General features: G+C 33.8%; 1 protein-coding gene across 1 annotated transcript; it reads right to left on the bottom strand.

The window, feature by feature from the left end:
- Window positions 1-5,770: 5,770 nt before the first annotated feature.
- LOC114192520 (cell division protein FtsZ homolog 2-1, chloroplastic-like) lies at window positions 5,771-14,370 on the bottom strand. The gene is made up of 7 exons (XM_028082266.2): window positions 13,723-14,370; window positions 12,760-13,059; window positions 11,726-11,816; window positions 10,600-10,724; window positions 9,987-10,079; window positions 6,222-6,287; window positions 5,771-6,142 (listed from the first exon to the last, which is right to left on the bottom strand). The coding sequence occupies exons 1-7, from the start codon at window positions 14,368-14,370 to the stop codon at window positions 6,011-6,013; spliced, it is 1,455 nt and encodes a 484-aa protein (XP_027938067.2). The 3' UTR covers window positions 5,771-6,010.
- Window positions 14,371-19,734: the final 5,364 nt, after the last annotated feature.

Raw genomic sequence — 19,734 nt, 5'->3', positions numbered from 1 at the left:
TCAATTATAAAAAAAAAAAAAAAAACTCTTTTACGTGATAGTTGTTTGCTCCTCAACAGCAGAAAAGGAGTTGAAAAACAGCAAAAATTTATGAGTATAAGAAGACATCACCAAAACAAACAAAAACATTCATAAAAAAATTAACTAGTTGATAAAACAACATCTAGTAAGAGGATGAGTTAAACCTTGAATATTCATAAATAGAGTAAAATATTAAGTATAAAAAATATTATATACTATTAGTTGTCGACAAAAGATATTCCTAAAGATAACTTTAAATTTTGATACTTTTGAAAAATATTTTTCAAAATTTCCTTTTAATTAAAAGCTTATTTATTTATTTATCTCTGAGTCAATAAAGCAGTGTAATCTATCTATTAAATTTCTACCATAATAATGATTTTTTTCGAAAAACAAAACTAAAAAAAATGGCATTATTTTATTACCAAATTTTGTAAAATAATAATATTGTATTAATCTTATTTTATTCTTATTTATTTTCGTACTACTTTATTAGAAAGTTAAAAAATTAGTTAAATACATAAATGAAACTTTATGGTAAAATATGTGAGACCCCCTTTTTGCTTTTTCTTTTTCCACGAACCGTCCTTCTTTCTGCCACAGAAACAACACTTCACTCTCACCTTGCACTCTTCTCCTTCTCTATTTTCTCTGCCTTCTCTCTACCAGAAAGGGGTCTGAATTCCCAACCAAAAGTCTGAATCATTCTCTTCTATTGTAGAAATCAGACTTGAGGCTAGTTCAGGACCTCTTCCTCAAGCTGAGCCTCACCTCCTTATGCGTAAGTCGATCTCAATTTCTCCCTTGCTATCAAATTTTCGAATTTTGGGTGCTTCCATCTTTCTGGGTTGAGTTAGGGTCTGTTCTTACTCTTGACATTTTTAATCCAGTACCTTAGGTTGTAAAATTGAGGTGCCCCCCTTGTTGAAAGAGTTCTTGCTAGTAGTAATTACAAAGGTAAGGGAAGTTAACCATTCTCCTTTAAATTCATAAGGAAATGTGTTCTATTGGTTTTGGATTTCGTGTTTGAGTGTTGAATTGATATTGAACTGTAAAATTTTGTGTATGATTGAAATTGTGTGAAGAACCTGGGCATTCTGCATGTGGGAACAATAGAGTAATCTGGTATTTTCGCTTAGGCGAGTGGCTCTCGCCTAAGCGAAAACACCAGAAAACCCATCCTTGTTCCTACGCGAAGCCTCGCCTAGGCGAGCTGAGGCCGCTTAAGCGAGAGACACTCTCGTCTAAGCGAACCAGCTTAGCCTAAGCGAGAGTTCGCCCAGATTTTTATTTTTGCCACTGTTAAAGCCTCGCTCAGGCGAGACTGATTCGCCTAAGCGAGATGGCCTCTCGCCCAGGCTAGATTGTATAGCTTGAGCGAGAGTTACTGCAGTGGGGTGCTTGATGTTCTGTTTTAAAGGGTGAAATTATATGTTTAAATGTGATCTTGTGCAATTAGTCTTTTATATGCTTGGAATGTCATTGCTAATATTGTGAGTGGTGAAATTGGATGAATATGAATTATGAGAAGTTGTGGTTGAAATAGAACACATGTCCTCTTGCCAATCAGTTGGGGGCCAGCATCCGTCAGGTGGGGCCTTCCACAATGATAACACTGAGGCCTGGAAAGCTGAGGCTGTTGTGGCTGATGTGAAAACCTCCTAGGTCCCTGAGGCTGAGGCCTGAAGTATGGCTTCATCCTATCATTTGGTATGCTCACGGACCTAGATGGTCCTCCCACTTTCTGCTGTGATCGCCGCTGAATCTCGACTTCAGCTTTTAACTTCTCCATTACCCTTGCCTTCTTTACCAAGGCAGGGAATTCCTTGATAGAGAGTGGGGTCACCATGAGCTTGAGATCACCCCCTCAATCCATTCTCAAACTTCCTACACTGTCAATCTTCAGCCATCTTCAAAGTGTGAAATCTGTCTAGGTGTTTGAACCTTTCAGCATACTCCGGTACAAACATATCTCCTTGCATCAACTGCAAGAATTCAACCTCTTTGACATACCTCACACCGTCTGGAAAGTATTCAGCATAGAATTACACAAAATATACATTACACGTGGGTTGTCTACTACACAACCTTACCATGTCCGTTTAATGACATGACTGGTTCCAGTTCTGTAAAACTAGGAAAGGTGAAACAAAATTAAATTAAAATTAAAATATACATTAAATACTTCGTTTTTCATTTATTATGTATCTTATTTATTTAAAAATAAACTCACAAATATTAAAAAAAAAAACTGTTCAAATTTCTTACCTGGTTTTCTTTTAATTAAAAAAGTACCTAACTAAGACATTAACTAAAAGTAATGCATTCTAAAAAATATTAATTAAATGAATAAATTAAAAGTAATTAAAGTGTATTATATTTTAAAAAAGTATACTTTTTTTTTCTTTTAAAGAAGTACAAAGATAATATAATAGTTACGTACAAATCAAATGAAAAAGAAAATTTCATTATCATGTAAAATATGTGTTGAACATCAGAAAATTTTATTTAATGATTTTGTTAAGATAAAATTATGATAGATAAAATTAGGTATGGAAAGGAGTTTCGATAGGGTTAAAAATCACTTAACAAACTTTTTCTAAGATAGCTATTAGAAGGAGAAAGAGTTTCGGGCAATTATATGTAAAACATGTTTTAAAAGAGATGCTAAAGAGAAGATGAAACATCTAATAAACTTAGAAAGTGGGATTTCGTAAAATAATAAAGATTAAAAGTATTATAACGATAATTTCTAGCTTATAAATAGGAAGTTATTTTTTATGCTATTGAATAAATATATAAATTATTTCTTAAACTTTTTTTTTTTAAGTTCAAAAATTAAGTACACAATGTCTTTATAAGCCAAATTGATAAAAAATTTTAAGGATATGCAAAACACAACTAATATAAATCATTCAAAAGACAGAGGTCTTACATCTTATAAAATAAATTCTCGATACCAATAACATCTTGTTAGTGAACTATGATCATAAACTCTGTATAGAAACATCAAGACATCATAGAAAAGAAAATTACATGTAACAAATTCACCCCATTAACAAATATAACCAATGGAAAAATAAACTCGTGTGAAGAGAACACAAATTTCTATTTCACGATGGTTTTCTAAAATCTCACAAAGAATGCTTCTTTCTTAGCTCAATCGAACTCTCTCAAAAGCAAACATACTTCTAAAATTTTTTCTTAAAATATCATGTTGAAAGAAGTCAGAATGAGAGAGTTATATTAATTTTAAGTTATCAATTTTAATAGAGTTTTAATCTATTAATTTTACTTACGATTAAATAAATATATAATCAATTAAAATGTTCTTTAAAGAGTAACATTTGTGATTTCATTGGTACTTTTGATTACTTGTTTTAGTTCTCCTTTGTCCAAGTTTTCAACAACATTGATGTTCCCTTTACTAACCTGAACCTCTTCCTTCTTTAGACTAGTGATACTCTTCTAAACACTTGGAATGATGTCAATGTTTACACTTTTTACTTTAGATTTTAATACATTTCCTACACTTAATATTTGGGGGCTTCTCGCTGCACCCGCAAACCTCTCATGTACCCCCAATAATTACCCTTTTGACCCTAATCAATTTTTACCTGTCAAGGTGGGTGGGTGAAAGCAATGTAATTACCCCTCCCCCTCGGTAATTACACTCCCTCTTTTTCCCTTCGACAACCTCACCCTCTACGGTGACGCCTTCTTTTCTCACAAAGCCATCACTCTCACCACCCACCAACCCATCTGCTTCTCCTCCTCCATCGGCAAAGCCTTCTTCATCTACCCCCTCCGTTTTCTTGACCCCCAAACCAACTCCACCGCTTCCTTCTCCTCCCGCTTCTCCTTCTCCATCATCTCCTCTCCCTCATGCCCCTCCGGTGAAGGCCTCGCCTTCCGCATCGCCTCCTCCACCCACTTCCCCGCCCTCTCCATGGGCCTCCCCCAACCCTCCCCCAGCTCAACCTCCTTCTTCGCCGTCGAGTTCGACACTACCTTCGACCCCTTCCTCGGCGACATCAATGAAAACCACGTGGCCTTCGACGTCAATAATGCCTCCTCCTCTATGTCCGTCGACGCCTTCTCCCGCGGCATTGACCTCAAGAGTGGCAAACTCATCACTGCATGGGTGGAGTCATGCAATCAAGATGGTACGTGTCTGGCTCGCTTATTCCTCCACCAGACCTTCCACTCCCATTCTTGTTTCCCAAATAGACCTCTTTGAGACATTTGAAGACTTCATGCACGTTGGTTTCACTGCCTCCAATGGGGAGGGGTCAAGTGATTACACAGGTAAGTATCAAAAACGAAATTCGTGATCCGTTTCAGAAAAGTATGAAACGGATTCCAAAATTCGTTTCATAAAAAAACATGAAAATTTATGAAACGGATTTTGGAATCCGTTTCATACTTTTCTGAAACGGATCACGAATTCCATTTCTGAAAAAAAAAATTAAAATTTGTGAAATAGAATTCGTGATCCGTTTCAGAAAAGTAAGAAACGGATCCCAAATCATAAAAAACGTGAAAACTTATGAAACGGATTTCAAGATTTGTTTCATACTTTTCTGAAACGGATCACGAATTCCGTTTCTGAAAAAAAAATTAAAAAAATACCAAATTGACCGCTTTGGAGAGAATGAAGCACATAGAAGAGAATTAAAATGAAGGGACCACACTCAGAAAGCACAAAGGACCACTTTGGAGAAGAAACGGAGAGGATAAAGAAGTTGTCGAAATAATTGGGGGTGCAGCTCAGATAAGCAAAATATGTTACCGCAGTAAATATCATTTACTGCTCTTCCACCCATTTTCACTCACTACCAATTACAAATTAATTAGGAATAAAATGGTAAATTTGGAAGGTACTGAAGAAGACTTGAAGGCGCACGGAGAAGGCGCCTAATATTTTTATATTGGTTCATCTATAAATCCATAATAAATTTGTTCTTTATTAACTTAATTAAGTTTCATTTAGTAGACTACCACCATAAGATACAACGTGAATATCCTTTGGACATTATTTACTCTTAACTAAAATTGAGTATTATTTTAACGACAACATTTATTAGCTAAAATTAAGTATTATTTGGAATGTAATAATTGAGTTTTAATTTTGTATATTTTATTTCTTATTTCTAAAATTGTCCGGTAGATTCTATAAATTGTTCGAAAGGATATGTGTATATATTTAATGTTGTATAATAAGAAAAGTAAGTGAATATCATTCTATTATCTTTTATTATTGATAAAAAAAAAGTTGTACGATTTTATTTAAGTGGTGTATCATAATTTTTATTAATATATAAGAAAGATATTTCTTTAAACTTTATAGGAAGAAAATAAAGAGACATTTGAAAAATTTTAAATTTGAACATTTTTTTTATAATTTTTTAAAAGTAAATTTAACTTTATTGCTTCATTTCATTAATGTTTGTAAAATAATAAATGTTTTTATTGTCATGACATTTTATTTATGTGTAATTATATAATATTTTCTATAATTATGTCACTTTTATCCAATTAATATTAGATACTTTAATTTGAATTTTATAGATTTAATATTGAATTAACAAGAATACATTTGATAATACATTTGAATTTTATTTATGTGTACTATGCTCTTTTCTTTTTTATTTTATTATCTTTCTTTAATTGTTTGTTGTATTTATTGAAGACATTCTTGATCAACCTTATACTAGGAATTTGTCTTAAATGCAACATAAATCACATGTTCTCTAATTTGACTTAGTATGTGTCAGATAACTAAATATATTTTGAGTTCTTACTTTTACACAAACAAAAATTTTCTATAAGCCAGATAAACATAAGTTGAACCTCTCAGCATTAAAGAAACATGCTCTGTACAAGCTAATGAACTCATTCAGATATGCCAAGAAAAACATTCATGGAAAGGGGAAAGTAATTAACTTTCGTGTTGCGCATGGGATTAAAGAAATTGGGAAGAAGAGTATCAATCCCTTGGATATCGTGAACCTCCTTTCTTCTTTAGGAATTCAGGTATCTCAAACAACCCACCATCACTGAAAGAGGAGGATCGCCGATTAATGCCGAAGCTTGAATCTGCCTGAGTGAATTGAGTCGCCTGTGATGTGTTCGGAAGAAAACCATAATTACATGTATGCATGACATGAATAAGGTTAGGTAGAACAGTTGATTCATACCTGCAGGGGCCTCCCTTCACCCTCCTCTTGACGCTTGAACCCAGTTGCAATCAATGTTATGCTCACCTGTATGAAACCAATTTTCATGGTTCAACACAACGATCGTATTATATGTTCAAATATTAAACTAACTTTAAGAAATGCTAATTTGAAGAGCATTCATCCCCAAATACCCCCAACACAAACAATCACTGGACTAGTCCACCGTACATGAAGAAAGATACCACTACTAGCTTGTGTTAAGAAATGAGCATTTGAGTGGCAGAAACTGACTTAGAAAGGATTGGATCTAAAATGCAGCAGAATAACTTATATGTACATATTGGAAACTTAACGTTTTACATACAAATACAGTAGAGGCAAATTGAGTATATAAATCCATTCTCTTCCATATTATGAAAGTTTTTAACTAACCAAAATAATTTATCCCTTTTATCATTTTAATCTAATCTCATATATAAACAATTATATTAGGAGAATAAAACATACATTTGAACTTTATTATTCCTGAACCTCCCTCATACAGAAAGAGAAACACTACTTTTATATAACGCGATTAACATGGTATGTACGGTGATTTAAATTTCAACAACCTATACACAAGCCATATATTACAATTAGTTTTCTCTCACAATGTGAAAGTAAGACATTTTCTTAATTTTTGACGACAAAATATTGTGGCCAATAGTCTAGGGGGTGATTTTTTTTTTTTAAGTAATGGTCATTCACTCACTGAAATTAACTCAAAAATAATGGAAGGATTATACTAAGATTTTAGAAACTCAAATTGATTGTTATTCAGTCTCTCTATACACTCAAAAGGACAACTTACAGTAAAACCTTTTTTTTTTTTTAAATTAGTACACGCCCATTGCATCAAACTAATTTCTTTTATCAAGGAACAATGGTTGTGTGTGTGCTTCTAATGATCCAAATTACATAGGAGTGGGGTACGTGGAACAGTTCTTTTAGGATATAAGGAAAAGGGAACATAGTTAAGAGGGTTAGAATATTAATGAGATAGTTACTCGAAATGTTAGTTAGATATAAATTAGACGACAAGGAGAGCAGAGCACTTTAATTGTGCAGACTGCTCTTTGTAAAGGGGAAACCCTTAGAGGAGAGACTGCTCTCCTATTTCTTGTTCTTCTCATTCTACTCAATAAAAATCTTCCCTTTTGTTTTCAATTCTTGGATCCTAACTAATTGGTCCAACCTAATGGATGTTGGAGGGAGAACAAACGTTAGAGATGGAAGAAGCACAAATTTTGGGCTGCAGGGAAGCTGCCAGCGTTTGTGGGGGCAGATCCAATTGGTTGGATTGCAAGGCTAAGAAAATCAGAAGTGTAAAGAATTTATTCATTCAATAAGCTGCAATATGCATCAATGAGCGTGGTATTACTTTGGTTCTGTTAAAACTAGGAGTGCTATTGTATTGTGAAGCTTTCAACAAACTGCTTTTTGGGTGTATGTATGCACATTTGAGTATTCCTTCTTAACGTTGGATGTATATTTTCTCATTATAATGAACTCTTCCTTTTTTTCATATATATAAAATATACATCAGCTGAAATTTGGCCTGACTGGTTTTAATCACATCCAAATTCAAGTTGGTATCTCAAGAAACCCTGTTGTTGGACCACCTCTGTCCATTGTCTCCAGCTGTTGGCTGTAGGCTGCCACTGCCTGCCACCATTATTTTGTCTAGCGAAGTTAGGACTAGGTGTGCCTCGAGGAACATCACTAAATCCCAATGGTCAAGTGACCAAAAGCTGCACAATGTGCCACCACACATTGACTGCTGTCAACTCTTCACCAGGCGCATGTGTCCAACACACTGCCTTCTCAACGTTGGAATCACACAGGACCACCACTGTTCATCAGTCGGCGTCTTCTATGAACATTTCTGCTCTTGTCCTCCTGGTTTGCTGCACTTAGAGATTAAGGCCCTCTCCCTTCACAGCTTAGGGTTTTTCCCTCTTTCTTCAAACATGTTTGTGGCTCTGTCTCTGGAATGGCCTCTACTAATTTTGCTCCTTCCTTTTCTGTTTGTCCGGTTATTACTGGTAACAAAACTCAATTAGATAAACTACTTATCTTAATTTGCATCGTTGGAGTTATAGTTCCTTAGTTAAGGATACCAAGATCATTTGGAAAAGGAAGTCAGTGTTGTTCCAAATGAAAGAAAATCTGTGGCAGAAATTGAACTTCCAGCTATGTGTTGTTTTATATAACAAGTTGAGCAGATGTCTAAGAAATGCTCAAATCCTTGACGACATGTTCTTACTTTTAGAAAAATGCGTGGGATATTTTTCCTAGTGAAATTCAAGGTCTCTCTGATTCAACTCAAGATATGGTGACTAATTCATGTTAAGGCATAGCCTACACATTTGCAAGCAAACAACCCTCAGTTTTGATGACAACTATAATACAAAGTTTTGGTATATCTAATGAGTTTGTTAAGTGTAAATCAACCCCAGTTTGCTTCTAGCACAAATACAGTCCCTTGCAGTGGAGGTATTTTGAAGAATCAACAACAAACTAGCTAAACTTAGATGACAAGAAAACAAAAATGGAAGAAGTCTTGTGAGTTATTGTCAGACGACCCAAGTTTATAAATATAATCTGCTAGCTGCAATGGAGAACAAAGCACAGGCTATGAGCAGACCCCCCGCCCCCCCTGTTTGACTAGAAGCAACCCATGATTGCATTACATTCCTATAGACGATGAAGGTGAGTCTGTCCAAAAGATGTTGAGGATTGATGATTAGGAGCAGGGATACTTGCTGAATTCCCAAGCAAGAAACTCCCTAATTTGTGCAGTATCCGAAAAGGAATACTCAAATGTGCATGTGGTCAAAGGTGTTAAGAAGATGTGAAATACTCCAACAGTAAAGTACGAGGGTTCCACCTAGGTAAAAGAAACAAACTCAATCGTCTTACCCCCCAACAACATGGAAGCGAACGAAAACATACAAAGTATGTTTAACAAATTTCAAGCCAAACTGAACGAGCTAAGGTGTCTCGGAAGATATTATGATAATTATGACCATATTAATAAAATCTTACGCAGCTTGCCTAGTCTATGGAGACTACAGGTTACAGCCCCTAAGGACGACCAAGAGCCTGGACAACATGTCTATTGAATAGCTTATAGGGATCCTAAGGTGCATGAATTGGAGTTGGAACAAGATGGCGGTAACACAGACGGAAGGTTCAGAGGCTGTTGTACAAAATCCAGCCTTATCCCAACTACCACCCAAGCCTCCAGATCTGAATTTGCATGCCGTAACCAGTGGGATCCCTTCCTATGGCAGGAAAGTATCAGAATGCTTTCAGGAAGGGTAGATGAAGATCATGGTGACGAAGATGAGCATGGGATCAGGCTTCCACCACTCCGACCTAGAAGACAAGGTTGATTTTAGGAGTATATTGTTAGGATATAAGGAGAAGAGAAATTAGTTAAGGCAGTTAGAATAGTAATTAGTTAGTTACTTTGAGGTGTTAGACAGGTATAAATAGGGGAAGGAGATCAGAGGAAAGGATGTTAATTTTGTAGATTGAGCATTAGCTCTGTGTTGGGGAAACCCTTGGAGGAGAGAGTGCTCTCCTAGTTCTTGTTCTTTTCATTCTATACAATAAAAGTCCTGATTTTCTTTCTCATCTCAATTCTTGGTTCATAACAAATTCGTTTCTAGTGGAATCACTGCATATCATTTACAACTTCACATTATTAATGTTACAGATTTACACAGTTTAACTTACTTGACCGGTGAGTGATGGATCTATTACTGCTCCAAATATTAAATTAGCAGTTGGGTCCACAAGATCATATATAACCTCTGCTGCTGCGTTTACCTGTAAATCATTACATTAAAAGCCATACATACAAAAGGCTACCATACGCATAGCAGCCTGCAAGAGTATGGTGAATTCAATACATAGCATGTCATGAAGGCCATGTATTCCTCCAACAAGTATTAGCTCAATTAAAAATCCAAGTTCAAAAAGTAATCAACGGAAAAAAAGAATGTTTAAGTACAGTAACAAGATAGGTGGATTGCCTTTTAAAATCCCATTTATAAGCACAAGATTTTGCTCTCAACCAAATATTTTATCCATGTTAACCTTTACATATCACAAAATAAATTATGCAGCACAACATCCCAATGAATTAGGCCCTGTCAATAAAAATATATTTACATTGAGTATCATGAAGCTCCAAGTCCTAAATGATACAAATTCCAAAGGAGCAAAGGAAAAATGTATGCCAACAACAATAACAGTAACAATAAAGTAATTAAAAGGAGGGGGAGGGGGCATTTTAAATTATGGGTAACGGAAACAGATATTGAGAGACAAAGGGATAGGTATCTACCTCAAACAAGGTCAGATCAGTCCCCCCAGTTATGTTCCAAACAATTCCAGTTGCCCGCTCTATCCCAATATCCAGCAAAGGTGATTGGATGGCATTTAACGCAGCATCTCTTGCCCTTGATTTTCCTTAAAAACAAAAGAAGCCACATAATAAATTTCAATAAGATAGGTAGCAAAATATTAGAATGTACTCAAAATTCGTGCAAATAAAATGACAGAAAGGAGGCTAAATCGAAACACAATGCCATTGCACTTTAATATTACAAAAAGGAAAAACAGAAAGTGTAGAAAAGGTTAAAAATTGTATTCAATCAACCAGAATATACTTGCATTATCATAGAATATACTGTGAAATAAGTTAGTTATATAAATGAGGAAGCAACCTTAGAAATATGTAAGGAACAGGTACAGAAAAATTACTTAACAAAAGTATTGCAGAAGGAAATCTGTTTAACATGCAGAACTTCGGGGATCTGCACCAACCAATGGCTAAGAGGCCCCAATTCTCTTACAAAATGACAAGATATGTCCTTCCCCATCAATGTTCGTATTTATATATTGGCAAGGTGCATTAATCAAACCATCTCAGATAACTAACTGATATAACTGACACAGCTAACTACTAACCTATTGTAACTAACTTCTAATAGGGGTTTGCCTAACAGAATTATTTCCTGTTTTATTTTCTTAATTTATATAGGTTAGTAATATTACACTAGTATTTGCATTTAACAATGACAAAAGAATCTGTAGCTGCAGATATTTCTAGGTAAAATCCGTGACAAATACTAAATATTTAATGGATATCTTTAATGATATAGGTAGGTAATGGATACAGATATTTGATTACATGCTTTTTGATGAGATTGGTACATGTATTATGATATCCGACTAATGGATAACTGCTACCTACCGCTAATAATTATTTGTATAAATCTTTTCCTTTTGGCATGCATGCTGAAAAGCTATCACAACCATTGAACATATATATGAAGGTTCAAGTTATTACACAATCTTTTTGCAAGCAAAACAAAGGATCAAGAGCTCCTACAGAACCAATCTTTGCATGATTATGATTCAAATAGAAGTTCAAGACTAGGAGGCTACATTGCAGTTTCCATACATACCAGTTGCAGTTCCTATCCCCATTAGTGAAGAACCAGCATTGGCCATGATAGCTCGAACATCAGCAAAATCTACATTCACCAACCCTGGTATCTGCAATAATTTAGTAAAGACAATGAATATTAAAGATTTTACAGAAAGATATAATCAATTTTAAACCATGGGCAGAATCAACAATTGGTCTGCTTGTTCAAACATTTTTTTAAGAAAAAAGTACATTTTCTAATAAAATAGTCACTTATTAGCAATTTTTATAAGTTTGGGTGAACTTATTTTAAAAAGTAGAACCAGATTTTTAGTTGCTTGTAAACAAACAGTTTTCTTCCTTTTTACAATCACTTTCTTTAAGCGCAAACAAACAGACCCAATATATAATCAGAACAATCTACAAGTTGGATGGCCAGTTTATGTTTTATCAACATATGATTTCATGCGGAAAAAATAATCAAATAATTGACTGAGTTCTGACAATTTTAAATTGACCCGTCAAACAACTTTGTGCCCTGTAGTCAAAAACAGGGAAACAAACACTTCAAAATAGTAGTCATATCATGTCATATTCATGTTAAACATGTAGTCATGACAGACACTTCATGAGAACTTGAATACTCCTAGCTGCATTTTACTTGTACTTTAAAACTTCAATACCAACACAGATGATATAATAATTAGATTAATTGGACAATTTTATTATGTGTACACTGACCTGTACATGATTTTATAACAATATTTAAGACAAGTATTTTACGTCAATTTTAGATGTATTATAGTTGTGTAGTAGACATAAACAGTGATTTTTAAACTTTATCATATTTCTTCTGACTTTGTTGTATCTTATCTGTGTCCAATGTCATATTCAAGCCTTCAAGACCACAAAACAGATGTCAGCACAACAAACTATAAGGTTGCAACGTACCCTTTTCATTCACCCTTTTGCATTTACATCTTTACAATCAATTTTTTATAGGAACAAAAATATGAAGGAAAATAGCAATGCAAGTGTTAGCGTTCAAAGATAGCTAACAATATTTCATACCGTAATAATATCAGATATGCCGCGAACACCCTGTCGAAGAATATCATCAGCCAAATTGAATGCTTCACTTACAGGGGTAGACTGAGAAACTGCCGTTAGTAGCTTGTCATTTGGAATAACTATAAGTGTGTCTACATTATCTCTCAAGGCTGTAATTCCTTCTTGGGCTTGAATAGCTCTCTTTCTTCCTTCAAATGAGAAAGGGGTGGTGACAATACCAACCGTCAGTACACCCATTGACTTTGCTATACCAGCAATGATTGGAGCTCCACCTGTGCCAGTTCCCCCACCCATTCCAGCCTGTAAAAGTTAATTGCAATTTCCAAGCTTAGTGAAATATACGAATAAAGATCAATTTAAGGAGATACGAGCAAGACTGTTCCAGATTTTGAACATTTCACATATTTTAAGATTTCAAACTGTATATCAAGAACCACAGGTTGCTAATCATTAAAAACTCGAATAGTAAATACTTCTTATAAACCCCACCCCTATCCTTTTGAAATAAATTTCCCAAGCAACCAAGTTTTTACTTGATGTTAAGTGTACCAAGTAAAATTAAATTCAACATTATAAGAATAACAAACTTTTACGCCCTTTTTCCATTTAACTATCTTGGTCATATTATATTGAGCTACTAGCTTACAAACACGTTTGATATAAAAATCATCAGTTTTCATTTACATATTAAGCTTTTAAGAAGGACAGTTCGGCTATGACAAAGTACTTAGCAATCGAATTCTAGTTGTCAACTTTTAACTCAAATAAGTATCGTCAGATATGAAAATCTCTAATGAGCCTCCACTTATCAAGGAATAAGGAGGATTGGTCCTTGACACTAATATTTTGACTTTATCATGTAACAGTTAGAACAGTATTAAAAAGATAATTCATACACAATTACAATTTAAATTTGCAGAAGCTAAAATTGGACAAAAATAAAAGAAAGGTAGCTGAACCTACTGTAACAAAGACCATATCGGCTCCATAGATTGCCTCTTCTATAGACTCTCTGCTTTCTTTAGCAGCATTCATTCCAGTCTCAGGGTTACCACCAGCACCAAGACCTCGCGTAAGCTCTTGACCAATTTGCAAACGGTTCTCAGGGTAGACAGGTGACATTCTAATGGCTTGAACATCAGTATTAACAATCCAAAACTCCACACCATGCATCGAACTCTCTATCATGCGATTGACTGCATTAGACCCACCTCCTCCAACGCCAATAACTTTGATCTTTGCTTCATTGTAATCACTTTGAATAGACACAGGTCCTAGGCTCTCAGATAAATCTTCACGTGAGCTATCCTTTCTTGGGCTGTTCAGTGTACTGCTCCCTTCTCCTCTAAGCATTGACACCTCAGGATGTAAATCAAGAAAAGGTCCCTGGCTATTATATGGACTGACACCGTGAGAATTGGCTGAACACTTAACTTCAAGTAAACCCGACATCTGGATGCCACCAGAAAATCCATTCCTGCGGTCATAAATTTTCATGCAACGAGCTCTCCCAGGGTAATTCCCCCTCAGATTTCTTCCTCCAACAGTAAACAGCCTTGCTGAATTTCTAGTATTAGAAGGTGCAACAATTGTTGATACACAAGTGGCCATTTTGATTTTGTTGGTACCAAACTTCAAAGTTGGGATATGTTGGTAAATGTACGGAAGAAAAATAGAAGCTAAACAGTTCAGACTTGCAATTCACCCAGAATTCTTTCTCCAAATACCAGTTCCTAAAATAAATAAACAGACATGTTATTGAGTTCATTCTCACCTATCGGTTTCAAAAACTGTTTCTTGAAAATTATTTCATACTACTCAGCAATCAATTTGCCGTCCAAGAACAGTTGAGTTTCAAAATTTATATCCAAAACTTTCAAAAAAAAAAAAAAAAAAAAGAAAGAAACATCCAGATGTTTTCCCATCTTTGTCTCCAACTCCTTCTGTTTTCATCTTATTCAAACTCTCCATTTCAAACCCTCTTCTTGCACCACCCTCCATTGACTCTCCGGTTAACCTTGTTTAATTGCATTTCCAAAATTACTGTTTTTTTTTAATAAAATGTAGAACTGAAACACAACATACTCTAACACGCCACTCATAACAATAAGAACACAAAGGGGCAATACACAAAATGGGGAACAATTGAATGAGTAGAATGAAAATACCAACAACATGCAAGCTGAGGGCAATAAGTTGATAAGAAAAACAGATGCATAAAATCGTAATTGACGAATGAAGTGGCAAAGGATAGAACAAAGAAAAGAAAGCACAATTGATGATAACGAAAAGAAGAATGAGAATATGTATGAGTGTGAGAGAAAGAGATGCCTCAGAAAGTGGAAAAAAGAGCACGGAGGAGCGATGAAGAGCATGCATTTGGGTTGCGGAAGGATACAAAATGGAAATGGTGAAATCAACAGCGGGGTTTATGTGTTGAACCAACCACTGAGCAGCAGCACCCTTTTCCTTTTCTTCCGTTCACAATTCATTTTCATTGAAAATTATATTTTTAGAAATTTTCATTGAAAATTATATTTTTAGAAAATAATGTGTGCACTACGTCAGCAACTTTGTTCTTGTGATTCCATGAACTTTTATTATTTTAACTGCATATGGTACAAATTATTTATTGTGCTGAAATAATGAATAACACTTCACTACCTAAACATGTGCCATTTGTTCAAGAAAATTAAGTTGTAATTAATTTGCATACTATGTTGGTTTTATTCCAAGAAATAAAACAATATTAGTTAATCAATTAAAATATTTTTTATTAAGCAGATTCACGCGTAATTTTCTTTATTATTTTAATGTAATTTTAATATAAATTATGAGTTTAATATTTATTCCAAGACTTTTATAACCTGAAAAGTTTTAGTTAGTTACTATATAAATAATAATAAATCTATTATATGAAGTAATGAGTTATAAAAAAAGGAAAATGACCATTATAAAAAAACGACCATTTCATTTTATTTTATTTTATTTTTGCCAAGAGAGAGGAAAATTTGTATAAGATAAATTTAGATGAATTTGTCTAACATAATTTACTCATTATGATACGACATGCAAGTTTTACATTAATCTTTCCTCATTAACAAAGATATAGCCTTCGATACATTTATAATTTTTTTGTAAAAATTTGAAAAAGAAAGGTGACTTATGTATTGCATATATTAAAAGGATCATAGGAAAATTTTTGTAAAGGAATGATTTAAATGTAACATCATAACTTAAAAATATATTGTCAGTGTGTAATTCATTGTACGGCATAAATCTCAACGAAGGAGCATCTTCTGCAATATGATAAAGTACCATAATCGTAGAAAAAGTGTTTTGTCTTCAAAAATAACAAAATATCTAAAGGAATGAATAACTCTCATAACTGATATATATGATAGGAATGAAGAGGAATATATTAAAGAAAAAGAAAAGGATTTTCAAGAAGAATGAAAGCACAAGCAAGAGACAAGGAAAGAATAAAAGGAAGAAATGACAAAATTTCAAGGAAGATTTAGAAGGAGAGGTGTAAAGAAAATGAGGAAGAAATAAAGAGGCAAAATTACGTCTAAGTCTTTCGAAGATCATAGAATACTAAGGTTGTGTTCATCTGAGGTTGAAAGGAATTGGTAAGATAAATTACGAAGTGATATTTATGTTCGTTTGTGGTTAAGTAAGAACGAATGAATGTATTGATTAGCGAAATGTATTACTTTTAGCATCTTGCATAATGGGAGCTGATTTGAGATTATTAATTGAGCAAATACACATTTATCTTTTGTGAAATATTGAGCAAATACACGTTTATTAAAAAGGGATCTAATCTTGTCATAGTTGGAATCGATTCAGGGCATGGTGTGAGTGAAGAGATCTGATCTTGGCAAAGTTGGAATTGATCTCGGGCATGGGTCGAGAGAGGGGATCCGATCCCACATCACTTGGTATTTTTTTTTCAATTTTAGTGGTTAAAAAAATTAACAAAATAAATTTACTCATACAAATATCAAATTATACTACTTATTACAAAAGGGTAAAATTGTAAACTAACCAATACTTCTATTTAAACATATTTTTAATCTATCACACCAATCAAATCCCTCACAAACTTTCATAAAATTTACTTCCAAATCTACTTATAATCACCTCTAAATCCCTTAAAAAAATCAACACATAATTCACTCTCAAATCCACTCAAACTCATCCACTCCCTCTCTCTCTCAAATCCTTTCTCTCAAGTGAACACAACATAAGGACGAATCAAAGAATGTTCTATAAACCTTAGAAGACAAGTTTGAATGTTTAAGGTAGAGCAATAGAGGCATGCAATGTACTAACTTTAACATACCACTTTCAAGGCCATAAGTTAGTTGTAATCAATTACACATGCTACTTTGCATGTGAATTTTGTAGCTACTTCGCATATTTCTTCTTTTTATAAGTGTAGTGTGATGATTACATTTTTAATCACATTTAGAATGTTTAATCTTAACTTTCTTAGATTATAATTGAGACTAAGTTCACCATTTTAATTGAGATTTACCTAATTGGAGTTCTCAAAGCTTCAACTGAAATCATTGACAAAAACCAATTTGTATGTCATGATAGAATATAGATGATCTAATTAGATGAGCTTCGTTAGAAGGCCTAGTTCATCAAATTTTACCCGACTGTTTGATGGATTGTCTATAGGTTGAATGTTTATGATAAATAACTTATATGTTTGAACGCACACATGTTCTCTAAACTTTCTAACATGTGTTTTGTGCAACCGAAAACAAATTGAAGTAACACATCATTTATAGTTGGTACAACAATAGACGGTTCAATAGACTTATGAACAAGTTAACAGTTTATTTTGTTTGATGATTTTAGTTGAACAATTTTATTCAATCGTGTGCATAATCCTATTATGGAAAGAAATGATTGTGATCAATTTATAATGCAACTAGAAACAGGTAAAAATAATACACTACAAGAAATTTTATAATTACTAACAAAATTTTACAAATGGAAAAAAAAATTGTTGGTAAAATGATTTTATTGATGAATTTTAGAATTTTTATTACTAAGATATATTTTAGTGGTAATGGATATGTTAGTAAAATCTATTGGTAATTAAAAATTATATTACTAATGGATATGTTATCAACATATTTATGGTCATAAGTAATTATTAATAGATTTTGATTATCTATAAAAATTGATAAATTTTCCTATTCATCGATAAAATTTACTAACAAGCATTTTACCAAACAATTCTCTGATCGTCACTTATACGTGCCATGTGTGTGTTTGCTTAAACACTTTAAATTTTTGTTATATAATTGTTAATATTGCTTAAAGATATTATTTTAGCTAGTAAGAATATTTTCATTAAACAATGGGTATAACAAGTTTGATGAGGTTTCAAAAGTAGAGTTAGGGTTAGTGATTACCTCATCCTTTGTGTGTGCCATCAGACATAAGTTTGCATTTTCTATGTTTAACTTTGAGTTAAAATCTTCTATCATTGTCATCATTCTTTTCTTCTTGAATTTAGGTTTTTCTTTCACCTTGGGGTACTTGGTCTTTTTGGCTTGGTCTTGTACATTCGTAGTAGTTAATCTTAATATGATTTTCATCTTTCTTTTCTATGAAGCTCTATTTTCTTTTGTTTGTAACCTCTTATTGGTTTGGTCTTTCATTTAAGAATCTACTTAAAAAAAAATTAACATAAGAGATATTTCTTCATCAGTTGAGCCTTCCAACTCAACCTCTAAAGTATCATTTTCCTCCTCTAAAGCTTCAAAGCTCTAGCTTCCTTTCATCTAAGTTGGGTTTGCTTTGAAGTATACCTTGCATGAAGAACTTTATCAAACGAATTTGAGGCTTCTTTATTGTCATGGTCTTGGAGATGCACCTTGTGCATTCTCAAGATTCCTAAAAAACTCATCCTATGCAACCTTCTCTAGATCTTGTGCCTCTTAGATGTCAATGGTTATATTAACACATAGTAACGTTAACACTAGATGATAAATGCTCTGATTGATATGAACCCAATCAATCATATTTACTTTGTTAGATGTAACTGTAATGATGTGTTCATTTTCAAATTTAGTTCTCTTTCAGACAAAGACTCTTTTAACTAATATTTTGTGTTTAATGAGTTAACAAACATGTAGAGAATATTGTGATTGAATACTCAATGAAAATAATTGTTCTTGTTTACACTATGTTTTAGTTATTGTCAAAGGCTCTTGGTCAATTGGAGAAGAGAGAAGTAGAAAGATCTAGTTAGTCAACTAATGTAGAAGATACCTAGTAAATTTTAAGACATTTAGACAAATCTGTGGAACCATTTGTAGTACTTCATGACAATTTTTTGCTAGTTTTTCTTGACTGATATTGTACTTGAATTTGAATTTTAATGTGTATATATATTTGTTATACTTTGATATAAATTTAGTTATTGTATATATAACTTGTTAATTTGACGAGTGTTATATTTGTAAGACCCTTTTTTATTCTGCTCCCTTTTTATGGGCTGCCCTATAGCAGTGGGCCTAAAGGCTGGTCCATAGGATAAAAGCCCTTCGTGTTGCCCTAATTCCACACTCCCATTCACTTTCAGAAATGTAGCTGTCATCTTCCCCGTGCGCCATATTGAGCTTTGCTAGGGTTAGCCGTCATCCTCTCCGAACGAACTTCGACTTCTCCACCCCGTGTAAGTTATTTCCGAACTCGTAGTAGCTTTCCACTAACTCTTCTGTAGCGTTCCCATGAGACTCTTTTGTTAATCACTTCTGCTTTATTCTCTTGGTTTCCTTCCAGCCGCTGTTTTCTTTCCTCGAGTTGTTGTGCTCTTGTGTTCTGTGTCGAGGGCGTGTCAGGTTACTTCGCTAGCTTACTTCCAGGTAAGGGAAGCTAGAACCCTATTGTTCGGTACAATGATGTTGTTTTGATGATATTCTGTGATTTTTGTGCTTATATGTG

This window comes from Vigna unguiculata, chromosome 7, assembly GCF_037176805.1.
Source record: "Vigna unguiculata cultivar grain cowpea cultivar isolate G323 ecotype 2 chromosome 7, ASM3717680v1, whole genome shotgun sequence".
NCBI lineage: Eukaryota > Viridiplantae > Streptophyta > Magnoliopsida > Fabales > Fabaceae > Vigna > Vigna unguiculata.
This window is presented reverse-complemented; position numbering and strand designations above follow the sequence as displayed.

Coding starts and splice junctions, on each gene's coding strand:
- LOC114192520 (XM_028082266.2), bottom strand. CDS start 14,370: ATGGCCACTTGTGTATCAACAATTGTTGCACCTTCTAATACTAGAAAT. Junction 11,817..12,759: donor GCATATCTGATATTATTACG/GTATGAAATATT, acceptor AAATTATTGCAG/ATACCAGGGTTGGTGAATGT. Junction 6,288..9,986: donor ATCCATCACTCACCGGTCAA/GTAAGTTAAACT, acceptor GGTTTCATACAG/GTGAGCATAACATTGATTGC.